This window comes from Gymnoscopelus braueri (genome assembly GCF_963280865.1).
Source record: "Gymnoscopelus braueri genome assembly, chromosome: 2".
NCBI classification, from domain to species: Eukaryota; Metazoa; Chordata; class Actinopteri; order Myctophiformes; family Myctophidae; genus Gymnoscopelus; species Gymnoscopelus braueri.
In genome coordinates this window covers 13759197-13775439 of record NC_137604.1, presented here as the reverse complement: position 1 = coordinate 13775439, position 16243 = coordinate 13759197, and the positions used below count along the sequence as shown (strand labels likewise).

The following is a 16243-nucleotide window of genomic DNA, read 5'->3' as shown; positions in this document are numbered from 1 at the left end:
GCATGGCCGGATTCTATCGTGGTTTTTGTAAGAATTTTTCTTCAGTGGTGACTCCGCTCACTGCCCTAACCAGTATCTCTAGGCCCTTTGTCTGGACCAGTGAGTGCCAGAGTGCTTTTGAGAGCGTAAAAGCCCTCTTATGTAGTGCACCTGTCCTCTCAGCTCCAAACTTTACTCTTCCTTTTAAGTTAGAAGTAGATGCGAGCGGTACTGGAGCCGGTGCAGTCTTGTTGCAAACAGATGACCAGGAACTCGACCATCCAGTTTGTTACTTCTCTAGGAAGTTTAACAAACACCAGCTCAGGTATTCAACCATAGAGAAGGAAACACTGGCACTTCTGTTTGCATTACAACACTTTGAGGTGTATGTAGGGTCCAGTATACTTCCTGTGGTAGCTTACACAGACCATAACCCCTTGGTTTTTCTATCCAGGATGTATAACCAGAACCAGCGACTCATGCGCTGGGCCCTTATTGTACAGAATTATAACTTAGTAATACGTCATAAGAAAGGTTCCGAGAATGTCTTAGCAGACGCTCTCTCCCGCAGTCTGTAAGAGTGGTGTTTTGTAGCCACAAACATTTTGTTTGTGTCTTTAGGGTGGGAGGTGTTACGTGTATGGGTTTGGGGAGACTGTATGTTTATGGGGAGACTGTGTATGGTGTTTTTCTCCCTGCTACTCTCTGCCTGCTGCTCTCTGTCACTCACTCTCAGGTCCAGCCCATTCACTCAACTCAACTCCGCCTCTCACCACCGGTTGGTCCTTCCCCTCATCACTCCACCAATCACCTCCATCGTCATCATATATAAAGCACCTGTGACGGCGGCCATCTTTCTCTCTTCCCCACCATGCTTCCAGCAGCTCATTTGTTTGCTCCATGTATTGTCCTAACTAATTCACCTCCAGTCTTATAAAGACTTTCTGACCTTTTGCCAAACGTTTAGTACAGGGGGGGGGGCAGTTTAGCTCTGGGGTACCCTGTACATATTGCACGTAGGTAATTCCAGTGTTTAATCCCACTAGTCTAGAGGTGAGTGCCACCCATTGTATTTTCTGTTTTTTGTTAGAGTAGGAAGGATTTGTTTCTCTTGTGAGTAAGTAATATCTTTATTTTGTTTAGACTGAGTTTTGGTTTTACTACATTCTTTCCTTTGGCACCACCTGACCCTCCCTGTATTGTTGACTTGGCATTCATTTACTTTTTGTCCATTTAGTTTGTTAATAAACAACTTTTCAGTTAACCTCAACTTCTGTCTGTCTCAATTATATAATTTGGGTATATGTTACCGTCCCTTCCTCCTGGACCACCATCTGGGACGTAACATACTGGGCCTATAGGGGACATACTGTCAGGGGCCCCCTCCAAGTCCTTAAGGAGCAGTTGGTTAATGTTGAAGCAACTTCTCAATCAGTCCCTGAGTATGTTAATCAGTTTAGAGAACGCTTAAAGCAGGCCTGTTACTTAGCCAAAAATGCATTAGCCTCTTCTCAAGTGACCATGAAACAACACTTTGACAAGAAAGCTGTTGCTCGTTCCTTTAACACAGGAGATAAAGTGTTAATTTTGTTGCCAGTACCTGGTTCCGCTCTCTCTGTTCGCTTCTCTGGTCCTTATCTGGTAGAGCAAAAAATCAGTGAGACAGACTATGTTATTCGCACCCCTGACCGAAGGCGCCAGTCCCGTGTGTGCCATGTTAACATGCTAAAGCTGTATCACTCTGGGGATGAAGTTCCAACTAGGTCTCCAGAGCCTGCAGTTTTAGGTGTAGCATTAAATTAAATGTGAGTTTGGGAAAGGCCTCTGTTCTAGGCAAAGAGGAAGCAAAAGCCAAGAAGGTGGCATACTATCTTGAAGATGGTATGCTAATGCGCGCCTGGTCTAATCCTGCTGCAGAGGGGTTGGATTGGGGCACATGCCACCAGCTGGTGGTACCTCAACAGTATCGACAAAAGGTGCTGTCCTTGGCTCATGACCATCCCTGGTCCGGTCATCTTGGTGTAACCAAGACATATGACCGGGTCCTGATGAACTTCTTCTGGCCTAGACTGAAACATGATGTTGCTCAGTACTGTCGTGCATGCCATGCTTGTCAACTGGTGGGTAAGCCAAACCAAGTTATTCCTCCTGCACCTCTTCATCCTATTCCTGTTATAGGAGAGCCTTTTGAGACAGTCATAGTTGACTGTGTGGGTCCTTTACCCAAAGCAAAGTCGGGGAATCAATATCTTCTAACCATTATGTGTGCTGCAACCAGGTTTCCAGAAGCCATTCCCCTGCGCACAATTACTGCTAAAGTGGTCATTAAAGCTTTAACCAAGTTCTTTTCTACCTTTGGCCTACCTCGGTTTGTGCAAACAGATCAAGGCACTAATTTTAAATCGAGACTGTTTGCACAAGTGCTTAAAACTTTAGGCATTAAACACAGGGTGTCTAGTGCCTATCACCCTCAGACACAAGGGGCATTAGAAAGATTTCATCAGACACTGAAGTCAATGCTGCGGAAACACTGTCTTGAGTCAAAAGCAAGTTGGGATGAGAGCATTCCTCTTGTTTTGTTTGCAGTTCGTGAAACTGTTCAGGAGTCACTAGGTTTCAGTCCTGCTAGCCTAGTTTTTGGACATACTGTCAGGGGCCCCCTCCAAGTCCTTAAGGAGCAGTTGGTTAATGTTGAAGCAACTTCTCAATCAGTCCCTGAGTATGTTAATCAGTTTAGAGAACGCTTAAAGCAGGCCTGTTCCTTAGCCAAAAATGCATTAGCCTCTTCTCAAGTGACCATGAAACAACACTTTGACAAGAAAGCTGTTGCTCGTTCCTTTAACACAGGAGATAAAGTGTTACTTTTGTTACCAGTACCTGGTTCCGCTCTCTCTGTTCGCTTCTCTGGTCCTTATCTGGTAGAGCAAAAAATCAGTGAGACAGACTATGTTATTCGCACCCCTGACCGAAGGCGCCAGTCCCGTGTGTGCCATGTTAACATGCTAAAGCTGTATCACTCTGGGGATGAAGTTCCAACTAGGTCTCCAGAGCCTGCAGTTTTAGGTGTAGCATTAAATTCTAAGGTCTGCGATTCTCAACCTGATGATGATGGGCTGGTGTTGCGCAACGCAACCCCACAGGGTGCAAGACTAGCAAATTCTGAAATGTTGTTGAATCTACCTTCCTTTCTGTCTCACCTGCCAGAGGATCACTTGAGTGATATAGAGAATCTGATTTTGGATTTTCCAAGTTTATTCAGTGATATTCCATCTCAAACTTCAGTTCTCCGACATGACCTTAAACTAACCACTGCTAGGCCCATCAAACAGCGGGCCTATAGGGTTAATCCTGTTAAGCGGGAGACAATGAAAAAAGAGGTTGAGTATTTGTTAAAACATGGATTTGCTAAGCCTAGCTCCAGTCCATGGAGTTCCCCATGTTTGTTAGACATCAAGTCAGATGGAAGCCCAAGGTTTTGCACTGATTTTCGTAAGGTGAATGCAGTAACGGTACAAGATGCTCATCCACTGCCACTGATTGATGACTGTATTGATGAGATTGGTCCATCTACTTATGTGAGTAAGCTTGATATGCTCAAAGGATATTGGCAGGTTCCTTTGACATATCAAGCATCCACAGTTTCTGCTTTTGTGACACCTGATCATTTCTGCCAATATACAGTGATGCCTTTTGGTATGTGTAATGCTCCTGCTACCTTTCAGAGGCTCATTAATCTGGTATTGGGGGATGTCCCCCATTGTAAGGCATATCTAGATGATATTGTAGTGTACAGTTCAGACTGGACTTCACATGTGTCAACCCTGAGAGAAGTTTTTAGTCGTTTAGCAAATGCTTCTTTAACCCTCAACCTAGCCAAATGTGAGTTTGGGAAAGGCACAGTTCTCTACCTTGGTAAAGAGGTAGGCCAAGGAAAAGTGAGGCCCATTGATGCCAAGGTCTCTGCCATCACTGCTTTCCTGAGGCCTACCACTCGAAGAGAATTGCGCCGTTTTCTAGGCATGGCCGGATTCTATCGTGGTTTTTGTAAGAATTTTTCTTCAGTGGTGACTCCGCTCACTGCCCTAACCAGTATCTCTAGGCCCTTTGTCTGGACCAGTGAGTGCCAGAGTGCTTTTGAGAGCGTAAAAGCCCTCTTATGTAGTGCACCTGTCCTCTCAGCTCCAAACTTTACTCTTCCTTTTAAGTTAGAAGTAGATGCGAGCGGTACTGGAGCCGGTGCAGTCTTGTTGCAAACAGATGACCAGGAACTCGACCATCCAGTTTGTTACTTCTCTAGGAAGTTTAACAAACACCAGCTCAGGTATTCAACCATAGAGAAGGAAACACTGGCACTTCTGTTTGCATTACAACACTTTGAGGTGTATGTAGGGTCCAGTATACTTCCTGTGGTAGCTTACACAGACCATAACCCCTTGGTTTTTCTATCCAGGATGTATAACCAGAACCAGCGACTCATGCGCTGGGCCCTTATTGTACAGAATTATAACTTAGTAATACGTCATAAGAAAGGTTCCGAGAATGTCTTAGCAGACGCTCTCTCCCGCAGTCTGTAAGAGTGGTGTTTTGTAGCCACAAACATTTTGTTTGTGTCTTTAGGGTGGGAGGTGTTACGTGTATGGGTTTGGGGAGACTGTATGTTTATGGGGAGACTGTGTATGGTGTTTTTCTCCCTGCTACTCTCTGCCTGCTGCTCTCTGTCACTCACTCTCAGGTCCAGCCCATTCACTCAACTCAACTCCGCCTCTCACCACCGGTTGGTCCTTCCCCTCATCACTCCACCAATCTTTATAAGACTGGAGGTGAATTAATTAGGACAATACATGGAGCAAACAAATGAGCTGCTGGAAGCATGGTTGGGAAGTAAGAAAGATGGCCGTGATACCCACCAGTATCCCTCAATATCCTAACTGGCTTCTGGTCTTTAGGATCCCCAGTTAGAGAGACTAACCCCTTAAAAATGAAAGGTTTGAAACAATCATCTTGTGCACTTTGCTGAGGGGGAGGAGCCCCCGTGCGGGACCCTGAGATAGTCTTAATCAAACTCACAGGTTTTGTTTGCGAAGGGCCAGATGAAAAACCAGGTGATTGTTTCCTCTTTAACGTTAAACAATCAGAAATTAGATGGCCTTTTCTACGGCAATAGTAACACTCACGTTCTTCCCTTGAGGATGAAAAATCTCCTTTTGCTTTTTCAGGCTGTGAGAAACCTTGATCTGTTTTCACAGACTTAAACACAGAGGGCTTGGCTGCTTGATAAGGCCCAAACACCTGCTTATGGGTGAGGACAAACTCATCAGCATGAATGGCTGCCTGTTGCAAGTCTGACACCTTTCTCTCATTTAGATAAGTGACTATCTTTTCTGGCATTGAATTTTTAAATTCTTCCAACAGGATCAGCTCACGGAGAGAATCAAAGTCCTGTACTTTAGTGGCAACGCACCATTTGTCGAACAAAACTCCTGTCTCCCTTGCAAATTCCACATAGGACTGACCACTGGCCTTTTTGTGGTTCCTAAATTTCTGTCGGTATGCCTCAACATTGGCAGAGTCTTGGGCAATGGCACCTGGCACAGTGATTGGTTTTATTATTGTAACGCCCAAACTACACCTATGCATAATGTAACGGGTGGTGCAGGTGTTTTGCGGATAAGGCTGGTGTCCCAAAATAGTAACTTTTGCACGGGAATGCCCCTTGCACCACCCTAAATCCCCAAATAGTGTATTTAGCCAGTCTGGACTAAAATAGGGGCCTGTATAGTTTCCACATACACAACACACCTTTGCTTTGCAAGGCTTTGACCAGACCCTGCCGGAGGACCTCTTGAACCCAGATCTTGACCTTTGCACTGACTTTTCCTCCCATCACAGACACCACCAAGTTGGGTTGTTGCAAACCCCACCGTGTTGTCATCAGGTCGTAGACAATGGAAGGGTCTGTGTCCGATGACAGGCGCAGGAACTAGGCGATCAAAGAGACATAAGATGATGACAGTGATGGAGGGTTGGGGTATACCTGCTCAGCAGGGGTGTCGAACTAATTTTCTAACTAAATAAATAAAATATTATTGATCTAATTAAATCATTCCGTTCCGTGATTCCAACATAACCATTGGACCATTGGATGACCACGATCTGCAATCCTTTTATAGAAAGAGATTGAGATCGGCAATTTTTTATTTATGCTTATTTATGTTATGACACACAACAGTATCGCAGATCTACAGTACAAGCCCATTGGCGATGTTCGATGCGCGATACCGTCATGTGTCGAAGTATAAACCAAGCTTATTGAGGCTTGAAAAGCACCACTCGCTGAGTTCTCAACCGATTTACACACAGTTTGGTTTGTATGATACAGGGTAATTGTTTAAATTAAGAATGCAGATTTTCATACCAAGATGCTATACATAGATAGTAAAAAAAATATTGTTATAACTTATAAAACAAAACAAGTTTTTATCTGTTATTGCAGTAAACGGATATGGATCACAGCAACATTTATTATTAGCCTAGTAAAAAAGCTGTAGTACTGTATAATTATCATTTTTGCTAATGTCATTAGTTAGGTTATATCTGTCTTTCACAAATGAATTACTAGGGCAGGGCCTAAATACAAAATAATAAATAAAGTAATTTTAATTTATCAAAATAAACATACAACATAGTACATGTTGGCATATGTTTTGGTGACATCATCAGTAGGCAGGTTTAGTCATTTCAAACAAGACTTCAATTATTATTATTATTATTATTATTATTATTATTATTATATATTTTGTATTAATGTGAGAACTATGGCTTCTATTATAGCATGCTAACTTTCCAGGCATAGAAAGCCTGCAGTTTGATTCCACATCGATGATGTCACTGGTAGGCGGGTTTCTGAACTGTCCCCTCTGAGCCACAGACCGAGTAGACAAAGAATTGCACCATATTATAATGAGCATTAATGAGGACCAATTATATGAAGATAGGTTGAAAATGGGTGCTGTGGTCCTTTAAGAATTTTAGATTGATGATGCAAGACAGAGTACCATGAACCACAGAGAACATTTATCAGGTTGTCACTTACATAGCTACACCACTGGGATTCCAGAAAATGCACCCTTCCAAAGGCATCAGTTGGATATTCAGAAGAGTGCTGGGCACTGTCCCAGTGGGTGACCACGGCCGTGTTGAAGGAATCGTCCAGAGCCACTGGTAGATGGTTGTTCCTCAGACGTCCACACTGACATCGCGTGCCATTTCTGAGTGAGACAACAGGGCAATACATCAACTAAGCCTATCATGAACTCTGTGCAATCATCAAAATATAATTTCTAATCAGTTCCACAACTTCCTTATTTAGTTTTTGCATTTTCAGTGACTTTCTCGTCATTTTAATGTTTTGCGATAAGGGATGTATTGTTTACCTGGAAGAATCCCCTACAAAGGTGGTGCACTCTCTTTTCTTGATGTGTTTTAGTATCCATCCAGCAGTCTAAAAACATTTTACAGAGTACATAGTATATTACAGCACAATGCGTAGGCCTAAAGGATATTTACGTTTTGGATGATTATGGTGCAAATTCATAACTGCATGGGTTAGATCTCTTTTTTTTTAACTTTGTATTTGCACAGTGAAGTATTTACACAGTACACTTTTAATTTTGTTCTTTTGAAAATATATGGTTAACGTTTTTTTTTAATAAATAACCAGTTTTATAATGCCCACCTTTTTCATAACAGAAGTCGACTCTCTCTCTTCTCTTGTTAATCGTCTCTTTTCATTGTCGCTCTCTGGGTCACTCTCCTCTTCCTCTTCAGATTCAGATATTTTGCCACTGCCTCGTCCCTCTTCAAGTTCCATCTCTACTCTCTTTCCCTTGTTATGCTCAAAGTTAATTTAAAACAAATTGAGGAAGTATCTGTCCTTCTCTCTTGAAAGTCTGCTGACAGTCAGGATAGTTGTGACACTGCATTCCTTTAAATCCTACCATGCACTTCATGCAATTATCATGTCTGATAGCTAGGAAAAGCTTGAGTCTGAAATATTTATACTTAGTTAAAGTTACCGTGACGCGGAACCAAATGAGAAGAGAATACGGAGTTCAATAAATTGGGAGAATTCTGAAGAATATAGAGAAAAGCAGCAGTTTACATACAGTCAGTAAGTCACTCCCCTGAGGGGAGTGACCTAGGAGCCACAAAGTAAGCCTTCTGTTTCAGCCAATCAAAAGCCGCGGTCAAAACAATAAAACAAATACATGAATAAATAAATGTCACCCCTCTGGTCGTAATCAGATTTTTTCCATTTTCTATTCAAAACACAAGAACATAAATTGGAAAATGAGGCGATTTCCTTATTTTCCATTTTTCCATTCTGAATGTATTATTGGAACAATACAGCGAATTACTTCTGGTAGCGGTTAAAACGAGAAATGATAAATAGGCCTAGACAAAGACAAAATGACAAATTGAAATTGAGGGCTTTTTCTATTTTCTCAACCTTTGATTCAGAGCCAAAAATTAGCAAAAATGAGCCATTATCCATGTTTTACTTGGTTTTAGAAACAAATATTGAAAAACTATTTTTCATTTTCAGATTTTATTTTTGAAAATCAACTGAACGAAAAGTACACGGATTGGCTATTGATTCTTGAACCTGACACTGTGACATCAAATTGCTTTCTTTTTTTCCCTTTTGTTCATACACTTATTGTTGGGGACATTTAAATAGCATATGGCAAATGTCATTGCACATAATGTCACCCATTTTTTGTTTTTGTTACACATCACAAAACAAGCCAAAAGCAACATACAATACCCCCCCAGCAAATTCATCTAAACGTCAATTATTAGGTGAATACGTTTCCTTGGTACCGTACCAACCCACTCCCTACCAGGGCTGCCAACACTCCTGGATTAGTAGAGGACCTGGCTAAGATATGTATGCTCTTAATTTAGGAGAGAATATCTCAACTGTTCTTGGCTAATATGACCCCAGGGAACAACTTAGGAACTGTGACTAATTCTCTATCCGGGACGAAATACCCGAAAATGACCACGCCCTTTTTAAAATGACCATAACCGGTGCACTACTTCCAACATAGCTCTATCTGCTAAACCGTTGGAGCTACAGATTTACTGAGGTGCTCAAAATGTTCAGAATACTTATGTTCAGAGGTGGACGAAGTACTCGACCCGACCCAGTACTTGAGTAAGAGTACAGATACTCCTCGGTCAAATTTACTCCACTATAAGTAAAAGTAGCTCAGTCAAAATGTTACTCAAGTAAGAGTAAAAAAGTCGTTGCTTTTAAATATACTTAAGTATTCCAAAGTACATGCTTTGAAAAATACTTAAAGTACAAGTAAAAGTACATTTCTTCATTTTTAGATCAATGAATTGCTGTAATGTTTTCACAATTAATGTATAGGACCTTGTAGAGAAGAGAAGTACTGTAACTCAGCACTGAAACCAGCTCTGCATGTACTGATGTGCTTGTAGAACCACTACGTTATACAAAGCCTGCAGAAACACCTATAAAAACATAGAAATGACTGAGGAACTAAATACTTTTACTCCTATACACCCATACAAGATGTAACAAAGAGGCGAGCGGAGGGGGAAGCCAGAAACACGGCCAGTGTGAGAGCAGAAGTTAGGCCAATTGCATTTTAGGGAAGACAAGAAAACAGACAACCTAAAGGCCAAACCGCACCAAGGCAATTAGTCGCAACTCCTTGCAACAAAACCGTTTTAAGGTCAACCGCACCAATGCAACTCCTTGCAACTGCCATTGGGGGTAATGGTTGCAAGTAGTTGCAAGTAGTTCCATGTTGCAAGGAGTTGCATGGCGAATCATTGGTGTGGATGTGGAGTGGTCATAAAAGTACTCAGTACTTTACAGCCTTCCTAGACATGTACTTGAGTAAAAGTAAAATATTTTTCTTGGAAATGTACTCAAGTAAGAATAATAAGTATTAAAAAAATCTAATACTCAAGTAAAGTACAGATCCTCAGAATCTGTACTCAAGTACAGTACTCAAGTACATTTACTCTGTTACTGTCCACCACTGCTTATGTTTAGGGAAACATAGTAAAGTGTAACATTTCTAATTTGATATTTTATGACAGAGCAGCTAAAAAACGCAAAAGAAACTGCCAACATTACAGTCCAGGGCTATAGGAATAATTGTGTGTGAATCAGTCTAAAAGCACCTAAATTGATGTAACCCAAGGCATGCTCTAATGATTTAGCAAGGGTATCTGAGCCAGCATCGCTCTGGGTCATCATTGTGGCCAAATCCAATATGGCCACCACTTGAAAAAGGTTTTGGCTATAGCTTTTGAACCAGATGAACTTGGTGTCTAAATCATGTTTTTTGACAATTAGAAACATGTTGGAATGCTTATCTTTATGACTGTGGCTGGACCTCTATTTTGCATATTTCAAAGAAATATTAGTCTTGCAAATTTGTTTCACTTACCTTAATCTTTGTAATTTTTATTTTATGCTCTTTGAGCAATAGAAACACATTGGAATGCTCATATTTATGATTGAATCCATCTAGAGCGCTCTGACTTGCTTATTACAAATATGGCCACTATACCAAACATGTTATGTAACATAAAGTTTCATCCAGATTGAGTGTATACAGTAGTTGTAGGAATGAGTTAAGATCAAACTGGAGAAAACAATGTAATTTTATCAAAACAATATAATATGACTATAGAATCCCAAAGATTCAGCAACAGCCAGTACAGTATGCACATCAATGCTCAGCATAAAGTGAATACTATCATAATAGTCAAAGGTGTATGGAATTTGAACAATATGTTCAAATCAGAAAAGTTAATTGCTAAACAACAAATCATTGCTAGGAATGTGTCTTGGTGTTACTGCAACAACAGAACAGCTCTGCAATAACTGATACATACTGCACCCCACACACACACACACACACACACACACACACACACACACACACACACACACACACACACACACACACACACACACACACACAGGGTGATGACTGTTTTTATTCCTAATTCCTAATCATACAACATCTATACTGTATATCGAGACAGACTCCAGTTTTGCAGAATTTGCACTCCACTACATAACTTTTGCAGCCACAGTGGAGGAGGATGGCGCCAGCTTTTTGGGTCCAGTAAGGTTCCCAGGTTCTGACATGCTGAATCAGTGCAGCTTGGGTGGGAGGAAGGTTCGCTGACTATGGGAAAAGGAGAGCAGGTATCTCAAAGAAACTCTGGTCACCCTCACCTTGGAGCCTGAAAAGATTGACTTTCCATGTCCAAAGATTGGATGTCCATCATCATATACTGTACAGCAAGAGCCGTGGTGTTCACAGCAGAGTAGATGAATCCTGACAGTGGCTTTTCTCAGTCCCTCAAGAACATTCCTCCCACCCAAGCTGCACTGATTCAGCATGTAAAAACTGCTGCAGACCAGCTCCTATTGGAATCAGACAACCTCCGTCCAACAATATATCCCAGATTTCAAATTGGGCTGGTACTGGGACTCCATGACTAGTGTGAACCTTACTGGACCTATCTTGCCAGTAAATCTGTTGCTGTTGCTGTTGTAACACCAAGACCATAATGTGATATAAACATATTGTAAACAATTCTATACACCTTTGACTAGTACTGTATGATATCATACTAGTCAATGGTGTATAGAATGGTAATACTATATAGTATTACATTTTATGCTGAGCATTGTTGAACATACTGTATTAGCTGTAGCTGTATCATCATAGGAATTAGTTCTACTGTTAAATCATTCTTGTTTCAATAAAATGACATCGTAAGATACATTGGTTGTTTCATAACATAGGTGCCATATTTGTGATAATCAAATAAGTGTCCTCTAGATAGATTAAATCATAAAGATAAGCATTCAAACATGTTTCTAATTGTCAAAAAACATGATTTACACACCAAGTTTGCATTCATAGCTCAAAATGTGGTTCAAACTTTATAGCCAAAAACTTTGTCAGGTGGCAGCCATACTGGATTTGGCCACTATGATGACCCTGAAGGTCGCTGGCTCGGGCGCCCTTGCTAAATCATTAGCTGTGTTACATATGGGACAAATGTTTGATTGATTTGCGCAAAAATATGCCTATGGGCCTGGATTTTTTTTTATTTTAGCTGTTCTGTCAAATAGCAAATTAGAAATTTTATACTTTACTATGTTTCCCTAAACATAAGTATTCTGAACATTTTGAGCACCTCAGTAAATCTGTAGCTCCAACGGTTTAGCAGATAGAGCCATGTTGGCAGGGACGTGCTGGCCACTGGGAAATGCGGGAAAATTCCAGAACGGCCGCGCCATTTACCGGCCGCCAGACGGCCGGTGGGCCACCCCAAAAAAAAAAAGATTTAGGATTATTACGGTAATTTCCAGGTCGCGCGGCCCAATTATTAGTTACGTTACTGTTGGGCTGGGACGTTTTTCAGCAGTGGTGTAATTTACATAGGGTTGCTGGGTTAAAACGTGCCCCCCCCCCCCCCCCCCCGTTGACAAAACCAAACCAGCCCCCCCCCCCCGTTGACAAAACGGTGGGCCGGTTCGGAAAATCCCAGAGCTGAATTTTGGTCCCAGCACGCCCCTGCATGTTGGAAGTAGTGCACCGGTTATGGTCATTTAAAAAAGGGCGCGGTCATTTTCGGGTATTTCGTCCCGGATAGAGAATTAGTCACAGTTCCTAAGTTGTTCCCTGGGGTCATATTAGCCAAGAACAGTTGAGATATTCTCTCCTAAATTAAGTGCATACATATCTTAGCCAGGTCCTAGACTATCTTAAACTAACGGTGTCTGCCTCCTGTAAACCTCGAAGATGGTTCCAACTGGAGAGGAGCCTCATAGTTGAAAGTTCTCTCTAGGTCGAGATTCTAGGAGCCACAAAGGAAGCCTTCATAGCCTACTGGGAATGCAGGGACGCACACGTGTGTACTCACACTCACACTCACACACACACACACACACACACACACACACACACACACACACACACGCGCGCGCGCGCGCGCGCACACGCAATCTTTATCTTTAAATACACACTCCCAGGATTATGAGAAAATAGACGGCAAGAAAACTATCAACAAATACTTAGTAAAAAGACAAATATAGATGTAATCTGAATATTGTTGGCTCAGTTTTTGTTGCCAGACCCAGGGGGTCGGCCTACAGGAGGCTTTGTCTGTCGGTTGGTCTGTCTGTCCCTCTTTTCCTCCCCAGCCATTCAGGAACGCTTCAGATTTCAACCACCAGGGGCAACAGAGCAGGTCTGGACTTGCTACCATTTGAACCAGCAGTGAATAGACAGGTTTCCTGTTTGTAAACACTAGAAGTTCGGGCCGCTGCGCGGCCCTCACATCTAGCGTGACGCGTCGTACACTTCGCATCGCAGATCCAACTTACAGCCAGTGAGCGAGTGAGCGAGTGAGCGAGAGCATTGTGTGAAAGTAGGCCGAAGTCGCTTATAATATTGGGACATGGCAACACTGGTGAAAAGTAAGGCAAATTCGCTTATAATCAGAGGACATGGCAACGCTGAGTGTCCTGTGCGCCTCTCTTTCTCTGTCCCTGTGTGTCTGTCCCCCTGTCTGTCGAATAAGGTTCGGTCCCACATAGAATAGCCTAGTTGGGTTCCACCTAGGGCCCAGTCCCAGTTGGGACCCACCTCGGTCCCACATAGACTTGCCTAGTTGGGGCCCACCTAGGGCCCAGGTAGAACCCACCTAAAGCCCACATGGGCAACCCAGTGGGGACCCACCTCGGTCCCACATAGACCCCCTGGGAGTCTTGGAGTCTTGGGACGCCTTCTGACCCCTGCAAAACATCACAGACCCCTTCGGACCCCTGCGAAACATCACAGGGGTCCCTGGAGACCCTTGGGGGTCCTTGGAGACCTAGTGTGGTCTAGCTCTGAGATTAATGGAGTACAAAGAGAGAAAAAACGAAAGGGAAAGATGCAAACGAATTGTGTGTGTGCATTGCTTGTTGGTCGCGCAACCTGGCAACCCTGGGCTGAGGCAGACAACACATGGCGAACAGCGAACATGTCGCTCGCGCACCCAGGCAGACACAGACACGGTGAAGGAAAACGGGAAACTGTGAAGCCACAGAGGTTGTGCAAGAGGTTGCACATGAACTCTGCAGCCGCACTGAGGCGCTCCAACGCAAACACTGTGACATTAAGCTTCACACAACGAACATGAGCACTACGCTGCTGTTTGTCCAAAACACACAATAATATATATATATATATATATATATATATATATATATATATATATATATATATATATATATATATATATATATGTGTATATATGTGTATATATATGTATATATGTATATATGTGGGTCATTCCAGAATTGGAGGACATTTGGGCTTTCAAATTTTTGAAAAATTAACCTTCTATTTGACAATTTTCTGTTATATATTCATCAACAATAGGTAATAAACTATCAAAAGCTTGATTGGCTCAGCTCAGGCATCAAAGATATTTTTTTTATTACATGTTTTATTTGTTGTTTGCTATACCTGGCACAACCCTGTTACCAACACTCAGGAACCTGAAAAAAGTGCATTAATGTATTTTTAAAATATAATTCCTTTACCATTAGATTAAAGAAGTAACATTCTCTCTGAATAAACATTTGATTTCAGATATGAATTTATTTCAATTAGTTTAAGCAACTTTTGAAATCTATCTTGCACAACTTTTCAATTGTGGCATGTTTCACTTTACTAATTTAAGTATTAATTTTCAAATATTTGCTCTAACCCATTATGCATATAATTACTTAAACTCTTTAAAGGACAATAGGTCAAACCCTTATGTGTTGAGAAAGACATTTATGTTAATATTTGATTAAAATGATAATGGTAACAGGGTTGAAATTACAGTAACAGGGTTGAATAGCTACATTACTTCTGATTAAAGATTATTTTCAATGTGACAAATAAATGCTCAAGACCACATAATTAGTCTTTTAATAACTTTTAATAACAGAAAATGAAATATTATTTGAATAACTTTTAATATATAACATGTTTCACATGAGGATGGTTGGTAGGTAGTGTGAAAATGGACCAGGAGGCAGCAGAGCTGTTCCAGAAAATCAGGGTTTTATTTTGCAAACAGGAGCTCACACAAGACACGTCTCACCAACATCAACCCCATCTGATTACTAGTTTTCAAACACCTTTTATACCTGATCACCAGCTAACTTGACCAATCAGGGAAGACTCTACTAATTAGTTCCACTTAGACACAGGTGGCATTGATCACACCTCAATTAGACCTAACCTGTCAAGCCTATTAAGTTAGAGGACATAACCATTTACCATAACCATGTGTACAATGCAGACAATAACACATACTGTGTTGATGTTAATAAATTAACAAAGTATTTCCTTCTGTGAAATTAATAATACAACCAGAAAATCAATATAACCAGGAAATCACATGACAACTTAAGGGGATGAACACTCCTTCTTAAATGGTTATGTCCAGGAATTTAAGTCTGTAGACAAAGAATAGTGAAAGTGAATAGTGAAAACATGAGCAAGATCGAGGAATCTGAACCTTCCCCTTGCAAACATTACACAATCAATGACCTCATACCTGAATATGAATGTGATTACATGTTTGGAATTTTGGGACTGGAGAAATGAGCCTCCATGATATTTTTCACCCCTTCTCCCTTTGGCTCACACATAACCTTGAAAAATAATAAGGTTTTTCTTACCACAAAAATGCTTAATAGTGAACTGGTATGGTTGGAGGGCTATAGACTATGCCTGGAGGATGCAGGCATTCTGATGTTGCATCGAGCTAGTGCATCCACCTTAGGGCTCAGTGGTCAGTCAGCAGCTTGAACTCCCTCCCCAGCAAGTAGTAGCGTAGTAGTAGTAGAATGATGACCTCTCCAATCTCGTCCTTGGTACGACTGCCTGGACGCATCCATCACTTGTACAGCCCCTTCAGTCAGATCTCTCTGACAGTCTCCTCTGCTGGAACAATGGTGCTGCAGAACCTCTGTCGATAAGTCTCTTCAGTAGCATTGTAGTTGTTTGGTACTGCTGTTTTGATAGCTTCATATGACTCTGACTGTTGTTGTTCATCCATGCCAGCATATGCTTCAAGGGCCCGTCTGGTCAATAAAGTGACAACCGGGGCAACCCATTTTCCCTGCCTCCACCCCCATGCACTC

General features: G+C 41.7%; 1 protein-coding gene across 1 annotated transcript; it reads right to left on the bottom strand.

Moving 5' to 3' along the window:
- Positions 1 to 2817: 2817 nt before the first annotated feature.
- Positions 2818 to 8075, bottom strand: LOC308094232 (transient receptor potential cation channel subfamily M member 4-like; the record flags this gene model as incomplete). Its single annotated transcript, XM_080440754.1, has 5 exons — positions 7715 to 8075; positions 7413 to 7480; positions 7073 to 7247; positions 5779 to 5959; positions 2818 to 2894 (listed from the first exon to the last, which is right to left on the bottom strand). The coding sequence occupies exons 1-5, from the start codon at positions 7847 to 7849 to the stop codon at positions 2818 to 2820; spliced, it is 636 nt and encodes a 211-aa protein (XP_080296880.1). The 5' UTR covers positions 7850 to 8075.
- Positions 8076 to 16243: the final 8168 nt, after the last annotated feature.